Here is a 25,205-nt window from a genome sequence, read left to right on the forward strand (position 1 = left end):
GGTATACCCATTTGGCTTATGATGTGCACCAATGATCCAGGCTCAGACCATGAAAGTATTGCCCTAAAGATAACCCTAAATACAGTTCTCTCTCTAGAATGAAAAATGTTCGACCTATGGCCCTTATTATTGATAAATCCCAAATAGAGCTTCAAGCTTTTAATGAGGTGGTCAAAGAAGACCCTTATTGTTGGAAGTATGATAGCTTGGAACTTTGCCAACAAGTCTCCTATCATATTATTATGTGTTGGTTTCATGTAAAGAAAGCATGGGTGGAGAACCTTCTCCTAAAGGTATGGCATGGTTTGAATATGTGTGCCCTTTCTTTTTGTTGCACAAGTATCATTAATTCAAAAACTTGCAAATGTAGGCTCCAAAGGAGTTGCAAGACCATCTCTACTTTTCAATGAGACGAGGCTTATGTACACTGTCATTGATTTTGAGCAAAACTATCAAGGGCTTCTGCAATACTATGCTGTGTATGGGAATGTGCAAAGATATGTGACAAATGGGTGGCGTGGGCATGATTGTCCTTGGCGCAAGAGATGGCCCGAGTACGGTCGTGTATTCAGTTATGGAAATGTGGACACAACAAACTTGGTTGAGAGATTATGGCAATATGTAAAGTACACTCTATTAGATACACAAATCAATAGGTCTATCCTAGATCTTCTACATGCTATTGTGGGTGATTCTACTAGTGGCACTTGCAGGGTGGGACTTTGTTGGAGTTTTTTAAGCAAAAACAAGAAATAGATAACTAAATTTTCCAATGTGTCAATTGTTTTGGGTTCATTGCTTCTTATAACATGTGATTTTGATGTTCTAGTTGACTCGGGGCGCTTTAATATCCATGGATCGTCAAAGAACCACACCGCAAGACTACAAGAAGGCGAGAAAATATTACAACGATAAGAGAATGATCCATATTCTTTTCATATTATAAATGCCATGAGATTATCATTCAAGATCTAAAGTGTTTCTACTCCAAGTCATTGGTATTATGTGAGCATGCAATGTAATTATTGTGATTGCCCAGATTTGACAAGTGCTTGCAAACATCTCTATGCACCATGTCTAATCATAGAGAAGCACTTTCCACACTTGCTTCCCATTCTTCCAATTGTGGATAATGCACATGGCAAGGACATATAGGACACAAATGCAGATCATGTACAAGATGTTGAAAGTGCTATGGAGAACAATGCGGCAACCTCAAGTTACGGTGTGGATAATAGTAAAGTCATGGTTTATGTCAATGAAGTGAGAGACATCCTTTCCAAGATTGAAGGAGAATTAGAGCACACTGATTCTTCTCAAAAAAATTCCTTTATGCATGAACTCAACACTTGCAAGGAAATTCTGATGAGAACTCTTGCACCCAAAGTGAAAGAAATGCCTATGAGAGGAAGCATTCACCGAATACAAGAAAATGTGACTTAAACAAGGCTTGGATATGGAAAGAAGCTAAAGTTGCATGCTTTATCAGAAGAGAAATTTGAGATAGGGTCGTCCCAACCCAAAAAGAGAGCTTCTGTTAACTGGTGTATTATGAAGGAAGCGTCAACGTGGCAGATATCATGTCAGATTTCAAGAGAAACCACGGATTTGGTGTCCACATTGCTGTACCAAAACTTTTATGGTAGACCCTAGGGTTATTATCACATGCACCACATGCCATGCACTATTACCTCTAGCAGTAAGGCATGTTGCAATTGGTGTAGAGGAATTTCTACTTAATAAGCATGTGAAAATATGTGATATCGTAATAACTACTATATCATACAAAATTTCAGCATGCAAGTATGGGGAATCCCCAAATGATGAGAGGTGCTTCACACTAGTTCAAGAAGATGGTGGAGTCCTTTGTAATGCTTTTGCATCCGAATGGAGGCTTGTACTCTTGTAATGGTTTTTTTGCAATGCCACTCTTAAGGTGAATTGATTGTCTCTCTCTCTCTCTCTCTCTCTCTCTCTCTCTCTCTCTCTCTCTCCTTTTCCTAGAACTGAATTGATTGGCATTCATACTCTATCCCCCCCATGAAGTCTACTTCTCGGTCGGTGTATATTTCCAAGCTTACCCTAGTTCACTTCTAGTTTACCCTTAGTTCACTTTTGGGTTTATCTACCTCACTATCCCCCCTCCAAGCCTACCTTTCGGTCAGTGTATATTTCGAGGCTTACCTTAGTTCACCCTTAGTTCACGTCTAGTTTATCCATAGTTCACCCTTAGTTTTTCCTTAAATCACCCTTAGGACACTTTTGGATTTATCTACCGCTCTATCCCCCCACCAAGCATACCTTTCGATCAGTGTATATTCCCAGGCTTACATACCCTAGTTCAACTTTAGTTTAATTCTAGTTTACCCGTAGGTCACCCTTAGTTCACTCCTAGGTTTATCGAAACACATCTATACATTAGACGAAAACGATACATAGCCACAACTTAGCTCACTCTTAGTTCACAATAGTTCCTGCTTAGTTTACTTCTAGTTTTAGAGCCATTCATCTCAATTCATAAGAAAGGAAAGATTTGCATCCATTCATCTAAACTGTTCAATACATAGAAAAGGTATAGTTGCACCCATTCATCCAAAATGTTCACCACATAGGAAAGGGTGGATTTGCATCCATACATCTAAAATTTTCACTATATAGGAAATGCGAGAACATCCCAAATGTGAGCTTCACTTGTTCTCCACTTCCAAAGCACTCCTAGTCCAATCGACAAGTCCTTCCTTCAACCCCAGCACATCCTCGTGCTTGAACCATGTCTTTGTTAGCTGTACACACAATAAAGAAAAACTTAATGTGAGATCTCATGACATGAAGACCTTTCATTTCAACATGCATTTTTTTTTTTGACAAAAAAAGAGTAGATCTTTCATTTCAACTCACCCAACTCTTAGATCTCTTGCCATTAGCACCATCAATGAAACACTTTATGTATGCCATGACGTAGTAGCCACAATCGACAACATTCGGTTGGCATGGAACCTAGAGAATCAACATTATCTCCAAAATGAAGATGTGAGCTTGCAAGACACCTAGCAATATTGAATCTTCCTCTAATATACCTCCAGGATCTCTTGTGGATCTAATGTCTTTCTTGGCCTCTCCATAAAGTTTTTTAGATGGGAGTTTTGAGCAATTTTGAGATATGACTTGAAGTGCACTAAAGTAAAAGTGATGTAAAACATTAGAAAAATGTACGATTTATTTTGCATATACAAAGTCTTAAGCACAAGTACTTGTCTTACCAGTTCACAATAGGAAGGTGATGTTGAGGGTTGGATCTAGGCAATGAATTGAAGCACATAACGCCATGATCTTCCCATGGTAAACGTATAAATTTTTTCACGTAGTTATTGTACATCACAAAAAGAACCCAGTGGTCCCTTCAAAAGAGCACCAAAACTATGCATAAGAAACAACTAAAACATAAAACACTCATAGTAGAAACAAGAATCATATAACCATACCTATCAAATATCGGTAAGAAGAGAAACAATTTTATAGACATAAAAATCTTTTGATTCCAATGCTATCCTCGTGGAGACGTGGCATCAAATAATCATACCATAAACTATCAAAAGGAACCAGACCCTATTAAGCACCTCTTTCGGCAATGTGTTTTCAAGCCACCTCTACGAGGGCCCAACTCAACTAATGGTTATGTAGAGTCTAAAGAACATCCCTAATCTATTAAGCACATAGAAGGATGTGAAAATAAACTCACAGCATGAATAAATTTATGGTCCTTGTCAAGGCCTTTTCTTCATGACTGCATTAAGCACGGTACCGCCAAAAATATCTATACCGCCAAAAAATCTTTTGATTCCAATGCTATCCTCGTGGAGACATGGCATCAAATAATCATACCATAAACTATCAAGGAACCAGACCCTATTAAGCACCTCTTTCAGCAATGTGTTTTTAAGCCACCTCTACAAGGGCCCAAATCAACCAATGGTTATGTAGAGTCTAAAGAACATCCCTAATCTATTAAGCACATAGAAGGATGTGAAAATAAACTCACAGCATGAATAAATTCATGGTCCTTGTTGAGACCTTTTCATTCATGATTGCATCAAGCGTGGTCACATCAACCTCAAAAACCAAATTAGATTTTTGAGATCTAAAGTGTATAGATAATCTACTTTCAAATCTACAACAAGAGAGAAGTTAAAGACATCATTACAATATAAACAATAACAAGTAGCAATAGCTTAAAATTAGATGAAATAAAAACTAAGTTACTAACACTTACCTTTCTCGTATGACCCCAACATCATTTTCAATGTTTTTAGAAGATTCGAGGTGAATCCCACCGTTAGAGATTATCAATGTGAGTGGTATGGTAACACTCAAGGAAGGAGAGTCAGTAATAGTCACATGAGGCTGAGAGCCAATAGCCCATCATATCAAAAGATAATAAGAACAAAGATGCCGTAAGATACAACCAATATCAAAAGAGGTATAAGTCTCATCAAAGGTTTAAAAAACAAACGAACACCGAATCTTATAACACCAAACCTTAGTTATTTTGTGCATTTGAGTTGAGAGAGTTGCCTCTTCCTTTTCTGATTCTAGAGCAGTTTCGATGGTAGTTTCCTCAGCATACCTTCTTCGTTTTTCTTTCTTTGTGGGTGCTAGGGAAAGGACCATGTTCATCTCTTGTACACAACGGTTTTTCTACAACATTAGAGAGGTCGACTATTTGAAGAATTTCATGACCAAGAAAGATTATGTTTGAGAAGAAGGCTATGGCATTTACATACCGGAGTGTGGGATTGATTATCAACATTATCTTTACTATCTTCCATCACTTTGACGTCTTGTGATTGCTCCCTCTATATGGTATGGCACTTCTAAATAAAGAGTACATTATGGGAAAAAAAAGTAACTCAGACATGATAGAGATAAGATAAACTGAAGTTTGTAGAATTTCACTTACATGTGTATCGTAGCCTTCATCAGGCCCCTTTGCTTGCTTTTCGACATTCGTCATAGCATCCCACTCCTTGCATTTCACATAGGCTCTTCTTTTGTGTCCATATATGCATCCAAAGCTCTCATTAGCTCCCTTTCAAGAAACACATCACGAGGCCCCTTTGCTTGCTTTTCGACATCCATCATAGCATCCCACTCCTTGCATTTCACTTTCTTTTGCTCTCTTTCAAATTCTTCTTATTTCTCTTGAACTTATATTCCACATTTATGAAGTGAGCTCGAATTTTCTTCTCGTACCTCGATGATCTTGAAGCACTATGCACAAGCAAACCCGGGACCGATCCACTTTTTGAAATGGAATGATGTGCACAATGTGATAAACCTCATTAAGGTGGTCCATCATGTCTGTCCTCTTCTCGTATAGCAAATGTTTTTGCACGACAGTCATCACTGGCTAAATATCGCCTAGTTACTCTACAGTCAACAAGCTTGACATCTTCATACGGAATCTCACATCCGCCATAGGTGCACTTTGAAAGAATTGAAGCCTAATGATAGAAAGAGTAGAAGTGATTAAGATATGCACAAAGATATTTAAAGCTAACTGAAGCTAAGTTTAAGAGCACTCTAGGTGATAATTAAGATAGGCACAAAGATATTTAAAGCTAACTGAAGCTAAGTTTAAGAGCACTCTAGGTGATAATTAAGAGCATTTGCCTCCTAAGAGCTATCTCTTAGGAATCTAAAAATTAGGTTCACATAGAAATAACCACATCTAAATCTATGATTATCTTACAATATAAAGAGAAGGAGATTCTCCCTTCTATGGACTATAGTGCATCCCACTATTGCAAATATTGCTTTTGCTACTTCTCATCTTGGAAAGAGAAGCTTTGCAGCATAGAGGCTTCTAAGCAAAGATCATGGCATGTAAAGAGAGATCCCTTGTAGCCTTGTTGCAAAGTGAGGCCATCTCTACTTACAAACAATGGTTTGTCAAATAAGCTATCAGCACCATCTCTAGGGTTATTTATAGAACTAAGTAATTACGTTGGTTTAAGCCATATAGACAAGTTAGCATGTATACTAGATTTCATTTATATGCTATTTGCCATGTTTAGCAAATTTTTAAAGCTTTTAAAGCTTAGCTGATATCTCAGGATTAGCTTTAGCTAATATCGAAAGCTTTTAAAGCTAATAATAAGTGATTAGTGCTAACTGAAGTGATTAACTGAAGAGATTGAATTCTTAGCACCAACCTTCCCTTTCGTTCGTCTCACAGTCGCATTCGTGTCATTTGTGCTCCTTGGCCCCTAAACCTTCCCTCCCGTTCGTCTCACAGTCTGCAATGTTGGGTCGTGACTATGCGATTGTGCTTGCTCAGGTTGCTGTAGTGATTAAAACGTCTACATTAGCAAGCATCAAACGTCTGCGCTTGTGCTTGCTCAGGTGCAAATGCTCAGGTGCAAAGTCTTAGCTGGGAGCTCTTTGCAATGCCGGTTTAGCTGAGGGTTGATGGACGTAGCACTCCTCCACATGAAATAATTAAACTTCCTAAATAAGATTAAGAAAAAGCTAATGAATTGCTAGTCATAGTAATCTTTAGAGATGAGACTATCCCCCCCCCCCCAAAAAAAAAACGTGTTCCTAATCACCATGATCCCACATTTGTTCGCCCAAAAAGTACCAAAAGAGACCCGAAAACCATCGAACTTAAGCCATCTACCACACTTCATCCATGATTTACTTAACGCATGTCCAACTAAATGTTTCAATTAACTTATTCCGAACTAAGTGTTTGAATCCACAAACACTTCTACCACATGATAATCCAGAGATTATCTTTCCTTCTACAATGAACAATTTTACTAGTACATCCATTGAGTAGGATGCAAATAGTTTCCATGCTCATTTTGAGAATTAGAAAGGAAGATTCCGAGCTTGAAGGGAGCACAACTGGACTTGGTTAGTAAGATTCGAGAAGTAAGACAAAAGAAATCTATTGCAGTGTCTTTGAGAAGTTTGGGGTAAGACAAGAGAAATATGTTGTTGTTCTAAAGAACTACCATTATCCTTACATATGTCTCTATACGTCCTCTGTTATACAATTGCCTTACATTTCCTTATATTTGTCTCTATAGCAAAACAATCCATTGCTTCCCTGCAAGTTTAGAGCCAAAGGGGTGAAGAAATCTTCATTGCCACCTGGATCAACAATGGAAGCATATAAATGACACAATGGATGTAAGGACCAACTAAGATACAAATATGTGCAAGATACAAAGCTTTACCAAGATGATTACGCACACAAGCGATGTCTAGTTAATTATCTAATGAATGGATGTGCAGTTCACATAGCTACACTGTGAAAGACGTGAATAACAAGGTCAAAATGTTGATTTAAGCTAAATTACAATATGGGTTTCCGATGCCAAAGATTGGAACCCAATGGTATGATAAAAAGTCAATTTAGGCTTTGAGCTTCAATGGAACAAGTAATTGTAATGTCAGCTCATGGTGGCACTGGGGTATGCCCAAGGATGCTGAGGCTAGAAGTTAACATAATAAGGAGTTAGAGACTAGAGTAGGTAATAATGCCTACATACATGCATACATATATACATGTATGTATGCATACATGTATGTATGTATGCATACATACATGTATATATGTATGTATGCATGCATGCATGTTTGTATGTGTGTGTGTATATATATTGGAGATACTTTTAAAATTTGTTTGCCAAAAAATATTCCCCACTCATTTCAATTAACTTATGTTAAACGTGTCCTTATTACTTTTAACATAAATCATACATAAGATTTTAGTAGAGCTTCTTTACTAGTGCTAGTGTTAGACTTAATTGTACGTTGTGTAATTTTGATTAGCTCCTTTGTCAAGACACGGGTAGGACTACCCCTAATTTTGATCAGCTCCTTTGTCAAGACACAGGTAGGACTAGGGGTAGTCAGGGGAGTCCGGACATGTGGATAGTCAAGACTATTTTAGGTGGCTAGGCCCTAGGGGCTAGGGGCTAGGGTCTATATCCGGTAGTTCTCTAGTTATGTAGAGAGTTGCTCTATTCTCTTTTAGGAGGTTTCATAGCTAATCTCACACTGGTATCAGAGAATGGTTCTATCTTCATCCTTGGCTTTCTCTACGTAATCTCACAACAGACTGCGTCACCATTGCCATAGTTTGCATCAGCCCGTGGAAGAAGTTGCGCACAGCCGTAGAAGAAAAGCGCGCATAGCATACGGCTGTTTCAGTCGTTGTACAGCCGGCGCACCATAGTTGTGAGGAGAGCAAGTTTTTCCTCCAACCTACCCGACATAACACACACACAACACCATCGTCATCAGGCAGCGTACACGCAAGCACAACAGACGTGCGATCCCCCCTCCGTTCAACAGCATGGTGTAAGGGGAGACCATAGCACCCAGCCGGCCGCGTACGTCTGCAGCCCGCAGCACAGCCTAGCCAGCGCGCAGCAGCCATAGCACGACTGGTTTCAACACGTTGCATACCACGCAACAGCAGCAGCGCTGTGCAGAAACGGCGACCACAACGTCCAGCCGCACAGCTGTGAAACGGCGGCTAACACAAGCCCAATTCACGACCAACAGCGGTTTTTTGCAGCAACAATGTAGTCGGCCATCATAACCAAACGGCGGCCAAGATTTTTTTTTAAAAAAGGCTGTTGTAGACAGCCGTGGAGAGAAAGAACACCTCTATTTCTCTCTCTCTCTCTCTGCGCTCCCATAGGCGGGAGAAGAGAAGCATCTATCTCTCTCTCTCTCTCATCGGACGGAAGCAGAGAAGCATCTAGGCGGAAGGAGAGAAACACCTCTCTCTCTCTCTCTCTCTCTCTCTCTCTTGTATCGGCAAAAGAAGAGAAGCAACACCACAACTCTGGCACCGAGGGGTGTCCACAAGAGCGAAGAGCAATCAACAAGAAGACGAGCCAGTTTTGGTTAGGTACTCATTTTTATCTTGCACTTAAATTTGATTTGTTACCATGACCTTAGCAAATTCTGAACACCCCGAGGGTCAGTAGCACGGCGGTCATCTATCTTTGGATACCAATATGACTGATCTGGATGCAGGTAATCACGGGTTTGTGGATTTACATGCACATACTTTATTAGCATCACGCACATGGAGTATTGAGCAAAGTTTACTTGTTCTTTCTCAAAGTTTACTAACCATGCAAAGAGACTCTTAAGCAGTTGGTCGCTAACCATGCAAAGAGACTCTTAAGCAGTTGGTCGCTAATTCAGGGTTTCATAGTGTCCCGGTTGATACTCCAAGGGCATCTACTCTTGGGGGGTCAACTCAAGATACCAAAACACCCGTGAATCAGTAAGTAGCAACTATGCTCAAGAGCATGAAGACTCCTGTGTTCCGTCAGAAAGAGAAGGAGCGTAATAAAGATGTAGTGAACACTTTTTTACAAAAGTGGATGGACTTGCATCTTTTGAAGTGTTCTGCTGATATTGTTTGAGCTCTCGAGGTAAGTCTCACGCTTGAGGGCAAGGCCTACAAGTAGTGGATGAGCCTCGGGAAGAGTGATCGACCTACGACATGGGCTACTTTTGAGGCACTCTTTCGGAAAGAATTCTTACCTGAGAACGAGAAGGATCGCATTGGGATGCTTGGGACAATTGTTAGATGGAAGGTCTTACGTTGACCCAATATATTTCTAAGTATCGTGAGATAATTCTCAAGCTAAGCTCTAAGGTTTGGATGATTTTCAAAAAGTACGAGGTTTATACACGGTCTAGATATTGAATATAAGACTAAGGTTAAAACTCAATATCCTAAAACTTTGGAAGAGGCTATAAAAAGTACGCAGATCTTCGATGATAATATTGAGAAGAAATGCATGGCCAAGACACCTTAGGTTAGAGCATCTGACTTTCATAGTTCTAAGGAAAACAAATGGAAGGGAGACAAACAAGGTAGTGATGCAGTTAAGAAGGCCAAGGGGCCAAGGGGTCCCTTGTCTCCGCAAGTTTATGAGCAAGCTAAAAAGAAAAAAATATGTTTTATTTGCATAGCTGCTGTGATCATGATAAACATAATTGTCCAAAGAAATGTGGAAAAGATGTCGATAAGGGTGGTAGTAAGGCAGTGCACACAATGCAAGTCTTGCCACTTGAAGATTCTCAAAATTTTTCTGAAGTTCAAGTATGCCATACCGATGCCACGCATGTGTTGTGTAACCTCTATGATGTGGGTACCCTCGTTCGGGCCTTATGATTTGGTTCAGATGCATGGACACATCAAAATAGACGAAGAGTTCATGTCATGATTGACAATGGGACTACACATAATTTTTTGAATTATCACTTGGTTAAAAAATTAAAATTGCCAGCCCTAGTGATCATAAATACATGGTATCTCTTGCTAATGGGCATGACATAGTGGTTAAGCAAGTACCACTCACTATTCAGGGACATGAAATGCACATAGATTTTTAGGTTATGCATATTACTAGAGTTAATGGTATTTTGGGTCGTAATGGTTATTTCATTTAGGACCATCTCTTTCTCATAGTTATCTAGATAATACTTTTGATTTTGAGGTCAATGGTAAACAAGTTCGTTTGCAAGGTGAGTGCAATGTACCTCCCATCTCTACTCATTTGTTCTGCTGAAGTGGACCACCTTGTATGTATGCTCATGAAATAGAAAATCTCTTTTTGTGTTACATGTCTCCTTCAATTTTGTCTCATGATGATGCTAGTAGTGGTGATTTTAATTCCAGTTTAAGTATTAAATCTCTCAATTCTATCATATGTGAACAACATGTTAGTGCTATACATAATAATGAACAAACTCAAATTTTTCCTAAGCTCACTCAACAAGTTTCTAATTCTTTGCAAAGTCTTTTTCTTGAGTTTCATAATGTGTTTCCAACCAACTTGCAATCTAGTTTGCTCCTTGAGCACCATGTCCAGCATGCCATTGGACTACTCAAGGATGCTAAACTAGTCTGCAAGCCTCTGTATCAAATTAGTGCTAGTGAAGCCAGTGAGGTAGAGCATCAACCCTTGCTGACTACCTTGCCAGGGGCTTCATTAGGCCGAGCAACTCGCCATGGGAATCACCAATTTAATTGGTGAAAGAAGAAAGATGGGTCTATGCATTTATGTGTGGGCTATCATGGTTTGAATGCAATCACGATAAAGAAAAGTATCCACTATCGCAAGTTGATGAGCTTTTTGATCAACTGCAAGGTGCTCGATACTTTAGCAAGATGGGTCTATGCATTTATGTGTGGGCTATCATGGTTTGAATGCAATCACGATAGAGAATAAGTATCCATTATCGCAAGTTGATGAGCTTTTTTATCAACTGCAAGGTGCTCGATACTTTAGCAAGATTGACTTAAGGTCAGGCTATCATCAAGTTTGCATCCGCATGGAAGACAGCTTTTTGTACCAGATTTGGGTATTATGAGTTTTTAGTTATGCCGTTTGGTCTAACTAATGCTCCAACTACGTTTATGATGCTTATGGATAGCGTCTTATGCCCGTATTCTTGGTCGATTTGTTGTAGTATTTCTTGATGATATTTTGATCTTTAGTCACACACCAAGGAAGAGAATTTGCAACACTTACGATTAGTGTTGCAACTACGTTTATGATGCTTATGGATAGCGTCTTATGCCCATATTCTTGGTCGATTTGTTGTAGTATTTCTTGATGATCTTTAGTCACACACCAAGGAAGAGAATTTGCAACACTTACGATTAGTGTTCTGCTTGCTAAGGCAAAATGCACTTTACGTGAAAGAGAGCAAGTGTGAGTTCTTTGTCTCAGAGATCCATTATGTGGGTCACATAATCTCGGCAGAGGGAATTTAGATGGATCCTGCGAAAGTAGAGGCAATCCTTAAGTGGCCTCATCCAACCACTCTAGAGGAATTACAAATATTCCTTGGGTTGGCAAGGTTTTATCGTAAATTAATCTCGGATTATGCTAAGTTAGCGGTTCCAATGACGGACCAATTAAAATCTAAGGGTCAACTTTGTTTGGGGTGCTGACCAACAACGCAGTTTTGATCGTCTTAAGGTTGCCATACCTATCGCACCTGTGTTGGCAATAGTAGATCCTAATCAACCGTTTGTGGTTGAAATGGATGCTAGTGACCATGCAGTTGGTTCTGTGCTTCTTCAAGGAGGATTCTTCAAGGAGGAAGACCGGTAGCTTTTGAGAGTAAGCAGTTGGATAGAGCTCAGCGGAATTATTCTGCGTATGAGCGTGAGCTTTATGCCATCATTTATGCTCTAGGAAAGTGGAGACATTATCTCTACGGTGCTAAGTTTGAGATTGTCTTTGATCATAAGAGCATCAAATGGTTGACAACTCAAACTGATTTGAAAGGTCATAAAGCTCGGTGGGCAGAAATCCTCCAAGAATTCGACTTTCAACTAAGGTATCGCAAGGGCTGATACAATGTCGTGGCTGATGCCTTAAGTCGCATGCCTCAAGTCAACTCGTTGAGATTCACGGAGTTGAAAAGTGATTTTTTAGATTCACTCAGGCAAGTGCGAACATGATCAATCATATGCAAAGGTGTGGAAATGTATTACATAGGGATCCCTCTTACACAGGGATGCCTCCCGCTCTGCAGTAGTGAGTGTAGATGATAGTTCCACACCTAGCTCTTCTCTTTCTAGGGATGAGCTTAATTGTTGGAATAATTTTTCCATCGATAATGGGTACTTATTACACAAAGTAAGAGTGTGTATACCCTCAGACTCTGACACTAGGCGCCAAATACTTTATGAGTGTCATGATAGTCCAAGTGTAGGTCATCCTGGAATTAGGAAGACCTATGCCTTAGTGAGAAGGAAATTCTATTGGCCTAGACTTCACAGGGACGTCTAAGAATATGTTTTGCATTGTCAAAAATGCCGTCATTAAGGCTGAGCGTCTTACAATAGGCGGGCTATTACAATAAGCGAGCTATTACAATAGGCGGGCTATTATAATAGGCGAGCTATTAAGTGGGAAAGAATCTCTATGGATTTTATTTTAGGTCTACCTACAATTAGTAGAGGCCATGATGCCATTTGGGTTGTAGTGGATAGGTTGACCAAGATGTCTCGGTTTATTCAGACCAAAACCATGGGTGAAAACACCAGAGTTAGCTTGGCTTTTCATTCAAAATATCTATCGACTCTATGGGTTGCCAGCCAATTAGTCAGTGATAGAGATTAGAAGTTTAATAGTCACTTTAGGCAAGAGCAGTGTTCAAGAGGTTGGACACAATGCTCAGTAGTAGTATGAGCACGACTGACCACCCCTAGAGTCATGGACAGACAGAAAGTGTCAACCAAGTACTCAAGGATATGATGAGGGCATATGTGAGTAAACGGCAAACGAATTGGGAAGATTACTTACCAATTTTAGAATTTGCCTATAATAGTGCGAAGCATGTCGCTATGGGCTTTAGTCCTTTCATGCTTATGTATGGCTTTCAATCTCGATATCCAGTAGCTATAGGGTTAGCTACTAAAAGAATTCAAAAGGTTAAAGATCGCTACAAGTATTATGCGGACGAAGACCGCAGAGTGGTCACATTTGAACAAGGTGACCAAGTATTTCTCAAGGTTCCCCCAAGCTCGGAAACTTTGACGACGATAGGCAAAGTATCAAAGTTGTCACCTAGGTATTGTGGATCTTTCACAATACTTAAGCATGTAGGTGAAGTTGCCTACAAGCTAGCTCTGCCGCCAGAACATTCCAAGGTTCACCCAGTTTTTCATGTTAGTCATCTGTGAAAACGACTAGATGAAGATGCCAATGTGGTGGATACAAGTGTTCTTGTAGATTTAATTGAGTCTCCAGTTTTACCACACGAGCCAGAGCACATCTTGGATTTTCAAGAGAAGCGAACTCATCACAGAATTAGACAACAATGTCTAGTTAAGTGAACAGATAGACTAGAAGAAGGTTCAACTTGGGAGGACATTAGTACTCTTAAGACCCGATATCATACCTTTGTTTTCGAGGACGAAAACTCTTCCAAAATGGGGGAGTAGTGTCAAGACACGGGTAGGACTAGGGGGAGTCGGGTGGTTCAGGGGAGTCCGGACATCTGTTGTGAGATCCCCCTGTTCCCACCGAGCAACGGATTCGGGTACTAGCAGCGGAAGTAGCACTTCTCACACGGGACAGGGGTCCCACATTCGGGGCCTCGTCCACGGATATCCAGACAAGAGACTAATCCGTCGGTTTTTCCAAAACCGAACCCGGAAAAAACTTCCCTTACCCGGAAAGCACGGGCGATTCCACCAGGATAATTTTTTACTCTAACGTAGTCAAGATCATTACTGATCACGCTGATCCAACTGCACCTATAAAGATACTCAGTCGGATCAAGGAAGAAACTTGCACTTGGATCATTGGGATCAACGCTTTTTTCCCCATCAAGAGGCACAGCCGTTGATTCCTATCCATAGAACAATTACTATCCAGGACTTACTTCATCTATCGTAATAACAGAAATTGAGTCTCGGTTTACGGATCCATCAGTCCAGCCTAACCCCATCCGATCCCATGGGTTAGCCAACCGCCCAACCACTGTAGTGATGGGATCCAATTTGGAATTTGGTTAGGTTTTGTCCCGGGTACCAAGGAAAAGAGTTCCAAGGCCCCCTAGCCGGAATTTCATGCAAACATAAAACTAGCCACACCACTTACACACCCAATATGAAAATTGCCTTTTTCTTAGCATCAGCTAACTTTAAAACAATCTTTTAATGAAACCATAGTACCACTGATCACAATCTCCAATTTATCCAGTTGATTCATAATTTCCCATCATTCCTTCATCAGAGTATCTATGGCATCATTGGCAACTAGAACGCTCACCACCTGTCCACACAGAGGCCGTTTCCATAGTTCCTAGCCCATAATACTCGGCAATATAATCACTTATCAAGATGGACTCTCGTTGAAGATCAGCAAGATCAACCAACAGATCCATATAAAAGAGCCATGGACTCATCCGTTGAGGACCAGCAAGGTCAGTCAACCAAATCCATGCCCGGTTTCACAAAACAACTCTTACTCCTTGTTCCAATATCTTCCTCGACGCACGCGTGGGTATCCTAGGCGACCCAGAACCCGAGCACCGTATGGTCAGCACCCTCTAGGATCCTTCGCAGGTGACCTAGCGCTTCACTCATAGGCCGCTTCCTTGGTCCCTCATCCACCGTACCGGAAGCTCACCATTTTAATCGAACCGAGGCTGGTCAAGACCTCGGTCGACCTTGCTACGCGAGACGTCCTCCATTGACTCTCCGTCAGCAGTTGCAACTTTATCAGTTAGGTCTCCACGACCTTAATCACAAGACGGTCAAAATGCTTCCCCAGCATTCTTGACATAAAACAGCCATTTACAAACAGCATTTACAAACAGTTTACAAATACAGTTTCTATATTAACTCTCATTTTTCCACATTATCCCTCATTAATCCACATTACTTATTCCACATTCATGTATATGTGTACTCATCCAATCACCTCCTTTTCCATCTCTTCACTTCAGATTCCTTCACATCACATATCATATATTCACATCCATATCCACATCCATACATCCACATCCACATCCACATTCACATCCATACATCCACATCTACATGCTTATCTCCATTTTCACATCCTCATTTATACATCCACATCCCATATCCACATTCATACATACACATCCATATCCACATCCACATCCACATCCACATTCACATCCATGCATCCACATCTACATGCTTACCTCCATTTTCACATCCTCATTTATACATCCACATCCCATATCCACATTCATACATACACATCCATACATCCACATCTACATCCAAATACATACATACATCCACATCCACATTCCACATTCACATCTATACATCCACATCTACATTCACATTCACATACATCCACATCCACATTCCCATACATCCACATCTATACATCCACATTCCACATTCACATCTACATTCACATTCACATACATGCATCCACATCTACATTCCCATACATCCACATCTATATATCCACATTCCACATTCACATCTACATTCACATTCACATACATCCACATCTACATTCACATTCACATACATCCACATCCCCATTCCCATTCACATCTATACATCCACATCTACATCCACATACATACATACATCCACATCCACATTCCACATTCACATCTATACATCCACATCTACATCCACATTCACATACATCCACATCCACATTTCCATTCACATCTATACATCCACATCCATTCACATCTATACATCCACATCTACATCCACATTTACATCTATGCATATACATCTTCATGCATATATCCATTTTCATGTTCATACTTCCACACTCCCATCTCCATATCCACACATCCACATACATACATCCATTTTCACATTCCCATTTATATAACCCCATATACCTTCACATCTAATCTTTTACATCACATCCATTCTCGCCCTATCACAACCCATATACATCTTATCCTATCACATACACTTCTTACCTCATCCCCCCATACACATCTTAATTCATCTTATCACATCCTAACTTATTTCATAAGCATCTTATCACCTCTTATCACACCTCTTATCACATCCTATCACTTTCCATACGCATCTTATCAATTCTTATCACATCTCATACACCTCTTATCACATCTTATCACATTTCATATCTTTTTTTTTTCTTTTTTTTAAAGAGAATTCTTTTATTTGATATAAGATTTCTCTACACATTTATTTATACATAAATTCCATTTAAGGAGACTAACACTTTCGAAATTAAAATCAATCTTTTATGCATCTTCTTATGCATGATTTCAATTTGGTAGGGAATTATACTTTTAGAATAAAAGAATTTCTCTTATGCATCTAAGTTAAGCATAAAATCCATTTATGAGGAAAATCATACTTTTAGTATAAAAAGAATATCTTTTATGCATACCTATATGCATGAAATCCAATATGATAAAAGTAACACTTTTGATATAAAAATTTTTCCTTTATGCATACTTCTATGCATGAAAATTAAAAATGATAAAAGTAACACTTTTGATATAAAAATTTTCCTTTATGCATACTTCTATGCATGAAAATAAAAATGGTAAAAATAACACTTTTGATATAAAAATTTATCCTTTATGCATACTTCTATGCATGAAAGTAAAAATGATAAAAGTAACACTTTTGATATAAAAATTTATCCATTATGCATACTTCTATGCATGAAAATAAAAATGGTAAAAATAACACTTTTGATATAAAAATTTATCCTTTATGCATAATATTAAAATTCAATTTCTCCATGATTATAAGAAATTCTTTCAATTAATCTAGGATGATGATTCCTAGAATATGGTAGGAAGTCCTCTTTTTATGCTTTGAATGAAAATTTTTTATGCATAATTTTTATAAAAATTTTGCCATAGCTCCGCTGCTATGACTGATAAATCTCAATTTTTCTAAGGGATAAAGCTTATCATTAAGGAAATAATTAAAATGATTCTCTAATTGGATCCTTAATCCATAATGGATTGAATCATCAATATACATAAACTAAAAGCATAAGAAAAAGCCATTAATTTGGCCTCAAGCATAGCTTAATCTTGGGTTAAGGAAAAGCTTTATGAAAAGCTTGATTTGGATTGAGAATGGGTCATGAGTATGACCCTTTCTTGAGTGAGAGAGAGAATTTACATAAGAATCATTAGAATTTAAACATAAATGAAAATTAACTTCAATAGCATTTATTAAATTATGTAACTCTTCACTACTATTCAAACTTCAATAGCATTTAAAAAAAAACCATACCAATTAAACTTCTCAAGCTTGAGAGGGGTTGAGAAGAGAGAAACATTGAGAAATTATAGAAAGATCAATATTCACTAATTACCTTACAACTTGCTTGATTCTTTGTTCACGGTAGAGGCCCCCAACCAATCAATTGGTTAAGTATGTTGATGGAGCCACTAATGGGGATTGAAGAAAGAGGGAAGCTCCAAAAACTAGTGAATTATTAAATGAATTCACAGTTTCTGGCTTAGGTGGAGTAGAGTAACGATGCATAAACACTATATATTTTTCAACAAGGGGGAGGCTTCTATTTATAGGAAAAATTGAGCTCCTAACCAAACAAACTGATTCTAGAATTTTCTAAATCAGTTTGGTCAATATTTGACCATTTTTAGGTCAGTTAAGCTAACTTTTTGGAACTAGACTTAAATGAGGAGAGAGGAGAGATGAAATATCTCAATTTTTATGAGTTTAAAACTCATTCAAGCATGTGAAATATGCACCTCCTTTAAAGAACTCCCTTTCCTTACATATGTCATATTTTTAATATTGCTCATAGTTTTTTTACTAATAAACCTTGTACATTTTCAACTCTTCATCTTATGTGAGCATTTACTCATTTTTGGGTATTTTCTTTTTACAAGTTGGATTTATCTCCTCCCTACACATGGATTGATGCTATTGGTCCATAAGAACCTTAATTGGACCATAGTCTAAAGATTTCTGAAAATCTAGACCCTTAGACTAAGGTTCTTTATAGCTATTTTCAATTAATTCCAATTGCACATTGGAAAATTCTTTTTGAATTTCTGTTTCAGGGGAACTCATCTGAATTAGAAGAGATATTTTTCTATCCAAAAATATTCAAAATCTGAATATTCTCTCTCTAGAATATTTTTCTCTCTCTAGGCTAAAACAGATAGAAACAAGGTCTTTATATTTCTGAAGAGGGATTGATTACAGGGAAAGATACTAGACATCAAAAAGGGGGTGGGGGAGGAATCTTACATCTGTGGATGGCCATGGCTATTTTAGTTGGCTAGGGTCTATATCCAACGGTTGGGTGGAGAGTTGCCCTATTCTCTTCTAGTAGGGTTCATGGAGGTCTCATGGTTGATCTCACATCCTTATATTAATGTTTAGAAGGTACTGAACTTCTAAGAGAGCTCTTTACATGGTTTTCTACTTGATCACAAGGATTGTCACACACACACACACACACACACACACACACACACATACACACACGTGCATAATCGAATTCTTAGAAATTAAATCCAGCATTGATACACCTCTATCAACCACATTTCATGGACCTAATGATATAAATGTTGATTTTAACCCCATTTAACACATTGATTTTGCTTTGTAAACCATGCTTTACTAGTAGTATAACTATGTCTAGTCATAGTCACTTTATTAAATTGTGACAATGATAACAAGTGGGGAGAGGTGCTACCATGTGTCTTTCCACAATATCAACACTAGTTATAACTTGTGTTTTATTTTGCGATGATGACAGGGTTAAACCTTCCCCTTTATCAAGTGGTTCAAGCACTCAGGTAATTACAAGGAGGGGTCATGAGAAGATTAAGAGAAGAGCTCTAAATATTAGGGTTTCGTAGAAATTAGGGCTGAAGGGATTGCTGGTACATGCCATCCACAATGTAACACCATCTCCCTTATGTGTGAGTCCCTTCTGAAAGATAGCCAAAGCATGGGACCTCCGAGCTGGCACTGATGGAAGAAATCAACAGCACACCCATTATTATGTAACAGACAGTCACACATGATGTTTGCATGGAGCCCCTGGCTTTATGTACTCTAGAATCTCTTGCTCACCGCTTGTATGCTGACAAGCTTGTATTGTGGTCCATGGATGAGGAAACCATGCACAAGCTCCAAAAAATGCAAGCCCAACGCCTTTGCCAATGCTGCCCCCTCCTCCAAGAAGACATTTCGCTCCAAGATCGACCTTCCCATGGACCACATCTGCTTGAGTTCAATCAAGCTAGTGAATGTGGGGCTTTCATGTACGTCGTGGGGAGAGTCCCCATGGATGATGAGTTCAAGAAATGGTTCACAACAACATTACAAGGGAAGGTCTTCCTATAGAAGTTCCATTTCCCCATAAGGGCTTCTAACAAGCCATGTTAAAGCCCAACGTGACCTCCTCTATTGCAGCACCTCCTTGTACCATGGTGGTCTGGTACATGTCATGCTTTGGTTCCCCTCTTTTGAAGCACATTCTATAGAACCAGTGCCCGGTCTGGGTGCACTTTGTGGATCTTCCCTACTTCCTATATGGGGAGAGATTTGTGCTATTGTTCGTATCCTGGGGAAAGTCCTCTACACCCCCTAGTACTGAACAAAATGAGGGGTGTGGCACACCGAGGGCATGCATCTTGTGGGGGACAGACGGAACGACACTCGTGAAGAAGTGGAACTTATCACACCTGAAGGCATCGAATTCACTGTGGCTATTAAGTTTGGCACCTTCCCTGATTCTTACTCTTTGAGTGCAAGGAAACTGGTCACTTTGCCAAACAATGCCTCCATAAGCTGGATAGCTCCTCCCCCCTCTACGTCTCATGGGAGCAAGAAACCAGAGTGCTCCCCTCACCCGTCCAAGGAAGGGGCTAAGTCAAGCCCTCAACCCTCTCCCCCTAAAGACATTGCCATGGGCATGGAAGCAGAATCATCTCATAAGCAGAATCATCTCGTAAGCGAGAGTGCTCATAGGGCAGAGAGGCCCTTGAGAGGAGTGTCACTCGAGTTCTGAAGGTAAACTCCTATCTTCCAAAACCCCTCCTACTATCAAAGAAAATTCCCTCTCGAGAAGCTTTGGCTCAGGCAAAGTCTCCCTCAAGAAGGATTCCAAGTCCCAAGTCTTGGAAGTCTCAAATCAATATGCATTTCTTGGGAATCTCAACCTGGGTGAACCCCTAGTCAGGATGGTCACCCCTCTGTAATCTCTTCATTAGATTCATGTCTCATCTGTAAAATCCTTTCTTGGAATAATGTGAGAGGCCTCTCCTTCTTGTAGTCCAAGAAAAAGAAATGTTGTAGGTTGTGGTACAAAAAGAAGTAAGCCTCGGAGAGAGTGGAATAATGTGAGAGGCCTCTGCTTGTAGCCCAAGACAAAGAAACATTGTAGGTTGCAGTATAAAAAGAAGTTAGCCTTGGATAGAGTGGAAAAACTATTCAGGATCCTTCTCTGGTCATCTCCCTAGCACAAAAAGTGACATGCTCTCTCTTGGCCTCAAGTTTGTTCACCAAGAGATCAGGGAGGATTGGAGTAATCCCCCTCTTCATAGACGGGGCCAGCTGTGGTGCCATATCATGAAGAACCTAATATCCTGCACGGGAGGGACTCCTAGAACATGGGAAGGCTTCTCATGGCGGGTTCGCCTCACTTACCCCCTTCATTGTCGTACACATTGTTCAGCCTTTGCTCAAGGCCTTATGGAGTGTTGGAAGTTTTCAAAGACCTTCATTGGGTGGGACAAAGAGCAGAGTCAATTTGGTGGACTAAGGCAATAACAGAACTTGATGAACCTCTCGCAAAGTAGAGCCCCAAAACGACTCCAAAAAAGCTTCACAACAAGGGGATCCGTACATGGCACGAGCTTGTCCCCGATAAGAGTAGCCCCCCCTAGATCCCCCCAAAGCTTGGGCCCAGAGTAGCCCCCCTGGTTATACTCAAACCCTGCGAGCTTGTCTCCGATAAGATAGACCCCCTTGGATGGAGAAGACAACCACTAAATGGAACACCTGGGATCCCCCAAAGCTTGGACCTAGAGAGACAAGGAAGTCTGGAAGGCAACCAAAGTTCCTACACTTAACTTGCTATTCTAGCAGACACTATTCCAAAAGCTCCCTACCCAAGGCAGGCTATGTAAATGGAAAAATGTACCCCCTTCTGCTCCATATGTTCAATGGAAAAAGAAATGACCTTGCACCTCTTTTGGCGATGCCCCCTGGCCCGAAGACTATGATGGGAAGTGGCCCGCTAGCTTCAACAAGCCGACACTCAAGACACCTGGAAGAATACCCTCCTCAAAGAGAATTAATCCTGCTTTAGCGTCGGGGTGGCATTGGATTAGAGCTTTAGTTATCTCTATCATATGGAAAACTTGCAATGGTCTAGTGTTCGGAAGGATTACCCACGTGTAAGTGGACAAACTGGGAGACCCCACTGTTTAAGCCTGCTTCAATCTCTTCACACACCCCTTCAAGTCTAAAGATGAGCTCTATGCACCCTTTTGGTAACCTTTTGAATGACACAGACTATAAATATCTCTTTTTCGTAATAATATATTAATTTCCTCGCAAAAAAAGAAGAAGTGTGGTTCAAGACATTTGCAATTGTTGGTGTCTTTTTACACTCAGTATTAATGGGATTTCCAATATGGTCAAATTACAAAGTTTCAAAATGTTTATGAAAAGCAATGTGGGTATTTCTAAGCAACACACATGCGAGCGCACGTGTGTGGACACAACTCTGCTAGGTAGCTAACCCTGGTCAGGTAACCAGGGGAAAGCCGTTGTCACATGAGATTCTTTCGTCTGCCATCTTCTGCCTACGTCAAGAAAACCTGTGCTTCCCCGCCATAGCCAGGATCTTGAAAGCCCCCCCCCCCCTCTCTCTCTCTCTCTCTCTCTCTCTCTAACCATGGATTTTCTGCATGTTTCCTCTGTGCATTGGCCCGCATGATGGAGCATGCGAGCTTCAACATCTCCTTCTTCTGCCGCAATGCGCGCCTTTCTCTGCAGAAGGCGGCGTTCTCCCGCAGATCGCACAGGCTCTCAGAGGAGCTGGAGCACCTGCGAAACTTCGTTTCCGTGGTATCAGAAGCCCTACCCGAGCACCCCCTCTATTCGGCCAAACGAGGGGAAAAAGAGATTTTGGAGCTCGAGTTCTACCTCTCAGACGTAAGAAAGCGCCTTGCAGAGCTTGAAGGAGAGCATCCTTTCCTCTCTCAACACCATCACAATGGTGGCAACACCAGCAGCAACAGCAGGCTCAAGAGAGAGAAAGAGGCCCCCCACGACACGCTCAAACCTCAGAAGAAAAAGCTATGGAGCTCGCAGACCTCGGGCAGACGGCCTTCTTCATCTTCATCATCCAGGAAGGGCTTACTGGCTCCTTCTTCAGACCGTGGTAGGAGATCACCGCCTATTTCCGGTAAGAGTAGCCCCCCTCTTGCTCGTTCCCCTTCTCTCAGAAGCACTTCGTCTGGATCAACTGGCTTCCGGAAACCTAAACGTTCCTCAGACGGTGCTAAATTCAGGTCTGCACTAGAGAAGTACATGGATGACGCAGGGTTTCCCTCACAGCACAAACTGCCATCGGATAGTGCCAAATACAGATTAAAGTATGTGGATGAGTTAGGGTTTCCTTCACATAAACCCAAACTGTCACCAGACAGTACCAACTTCAGAGAAAAATATGTGGATGAGTTTAGGTTTCCGTCTCCGAAACTCAAACCGTCATCCAATAGTACCAAAACCAGTTCTGCATCAGGAAAGTATGTGGATAAAGCAGGTTTCTCTTCACATAAACCCAAGTTTCCCTCCTCAGATGATATCAGATTAAGGTCCGCACTTGAAAAATATGTGGATGAACTAGGGTTTCCTTCACCAAAAACTCCTGTTCAGCCCTCTGTTGATGATTATCATGGTTCAAGTCTGGGAGAGGACACTGCAAAAACTCTAATGGAGGGCTTTGGTGTCCAGAGTGATGAGTCTGAGGATGTAGAAGAAGCATTTGGTACCACCTCTTTCTCCAAGGAATTGAGCAGGCCAAGGTTACGAAATTCGACAGCTCATCTTTTCTCACAAAAAATGCATGAATCTGTTGAGGACTTTCCAGAAGGTGATGTCGGAATTCAACCGCCCAATGTTATATCCGACCCTTTCCATGGCATGCGAGCATCTCCATTGCCAGCCCAGCAAAGGCGATTATCCTACTCAAGATCCAAAGTTGTAGAAAAGCAGGAAAAGGATGCTGTTGATGGTTTGCGTAACAGCTTTGAAGAGGTAGGACCTGCACTTGAACATTTTGACCACAGGAAAAGCCATTTGATTACCAATAGGAACATTCCGGAAGCTGAGGAGACTCGCGTGGGTCTTGCGTTGACAGAAAACTTGGAAGAAACACTAAAGAGGCTTGGGAGTTTGCAAGAGAGTGATGAAAGTTCTGAAGAAGTGGATTCTTTAATAAATGAGGAAAATACTTTATTGAGACCTACTTATGGTGGTTTGGAGATTCCGTCAAAGATGCAAGCAACTGAAAGACTGGCTATAGGTGCAGCAGTAGCTTGTGCTAGTACAAGTTCAAGAAGGGCATTGTTTGGAAAAGATGCAAGTGCAGAAGCACAACGACATGTCAGCTTCCAAGATGACCTAACCTGGGCTGAAAATGACAGAAGCTTTGAATATTGTGAGTATGAGGGGACAGCTTTAGATTTCAAATCAGATCTACAGGTGAAACCAACTCAAGTACGCGATGCAGAATTTTTGGAAGGCGGAAATTGGCTATCCCAAGATGAAAGAGCCACAAACTCCAACTTAGAGGAGGAGCTTTGGGAAGAATCAAGCTTCTGGGACAACAGAACCATGCCCCAGGGATATGATCTTGCTGTAGAAGATGCTCCAGAGAATGCTAATATTAACCAGGTAGGGGAGGACTTACATGAGGAAGGAAATCTGCGCAAGCTCAGGGCTAAAAGGATGAAGGATGAACAAAAGAAAAAGGTGAAGTTCAAAGGTTGGACTGCAGATATGGAACTTGAGGATGCTCTGGCACCTAATAGCGCTTCACTTGATGACCAAAACCAACCTGAAGCTGGAGGCAGAGGTCTCAACAGCAGACACTCCAGTTCAGGAACAGGTGATGCAGTGTCTCGATTAGAGAAATTCCAAGTGAAGCACTTTGTAGGGAAGACGGATCACACACAACGCTCTGATGATGAGAATGTTGAGGGGGGGCTGCACAGCAAGCCAACTTTCACAATGTCTAATTTATCCTCACTTTCACAAGCTCCCTTGTCTTCCCCTTTTTCTTCTGTTTCATGTGATGCTGTTCCATCCTTTCACTACATCGAGAGTCTAAGGAGCCTAAGTTCTTTGGGAGGTCTTTCACCCCCTTGGGACTCGTCTTTCATCAACACTTTTGAACCCCCTTCTTTGAACCTCCTATCTGATGAGGCTGATACTCAGTTATACCAGCATCGGATGGGCACTTCAAATACACAACTGACGTTTTGCAACCCTGTTTTTGACTTTGACTCTACTGTCAGCAGTAAATCCTATTCCGAAAGCATTTCAAAGCCAATGTTTGATCCTTGTGATGCCGATGGTGATGCATCTTTTCCTTCAAGTTACACCTGTTCATATAGCTAGGCGGTTG

At 40.6% G+C, this 25,205-nt stretch overlaps 1 protein-coding gene across 4 annotated transcripts in view; it reads left to right on the forward strand.

Annotated features, from left to right (window-relative positions):
* The first annotated feature begins 22,376 nt into the window (after window positions 1-22,376).
* LOC147631375 (uncharacterized) overlaps window positions 22,377-25,205 on the forward strand; it is a 36,033-nt gene continuing 33,204 nt past the window's right edge. Inside the window, exons 1-2 of one of the 4 annotated variants that reach the window (XM_086809775.1) lie at window positions 22,846-22,979; window positions 23,086-25,154. In XM_086809775.1, the coding sequence (XP_086665901.1) occupies window positions 23,105-25,154 (2,050 nt within the window). In that variant the 5' untranslated portion in view covers window positions 22,846-22,979; window positions 23,086-23,104. Of the gene's footprint in view, window positions 25,155-25,205 lie in introns of all 4 variants that reach the window. The other 3 variants (XM_086809772.1, XM_086809771.1, XM_086809774.1) reach the window with 3 other exon arrangements.

This window comes from Cibotium barometz, chromosome 15 (assembly GCF_041138505.1).
Source record: "Cibotium barometz isolate CiBa-2024 chromosome 15, ASM4113850v1, whole genome shotgun sequence".
Lineage (NCBI taxonomy): Eukaryota > Viridiplantae > Streptophyta > Polypodiopsida > Cyatheales > Cibotiaceae > Cibotium > Cibotium barometz.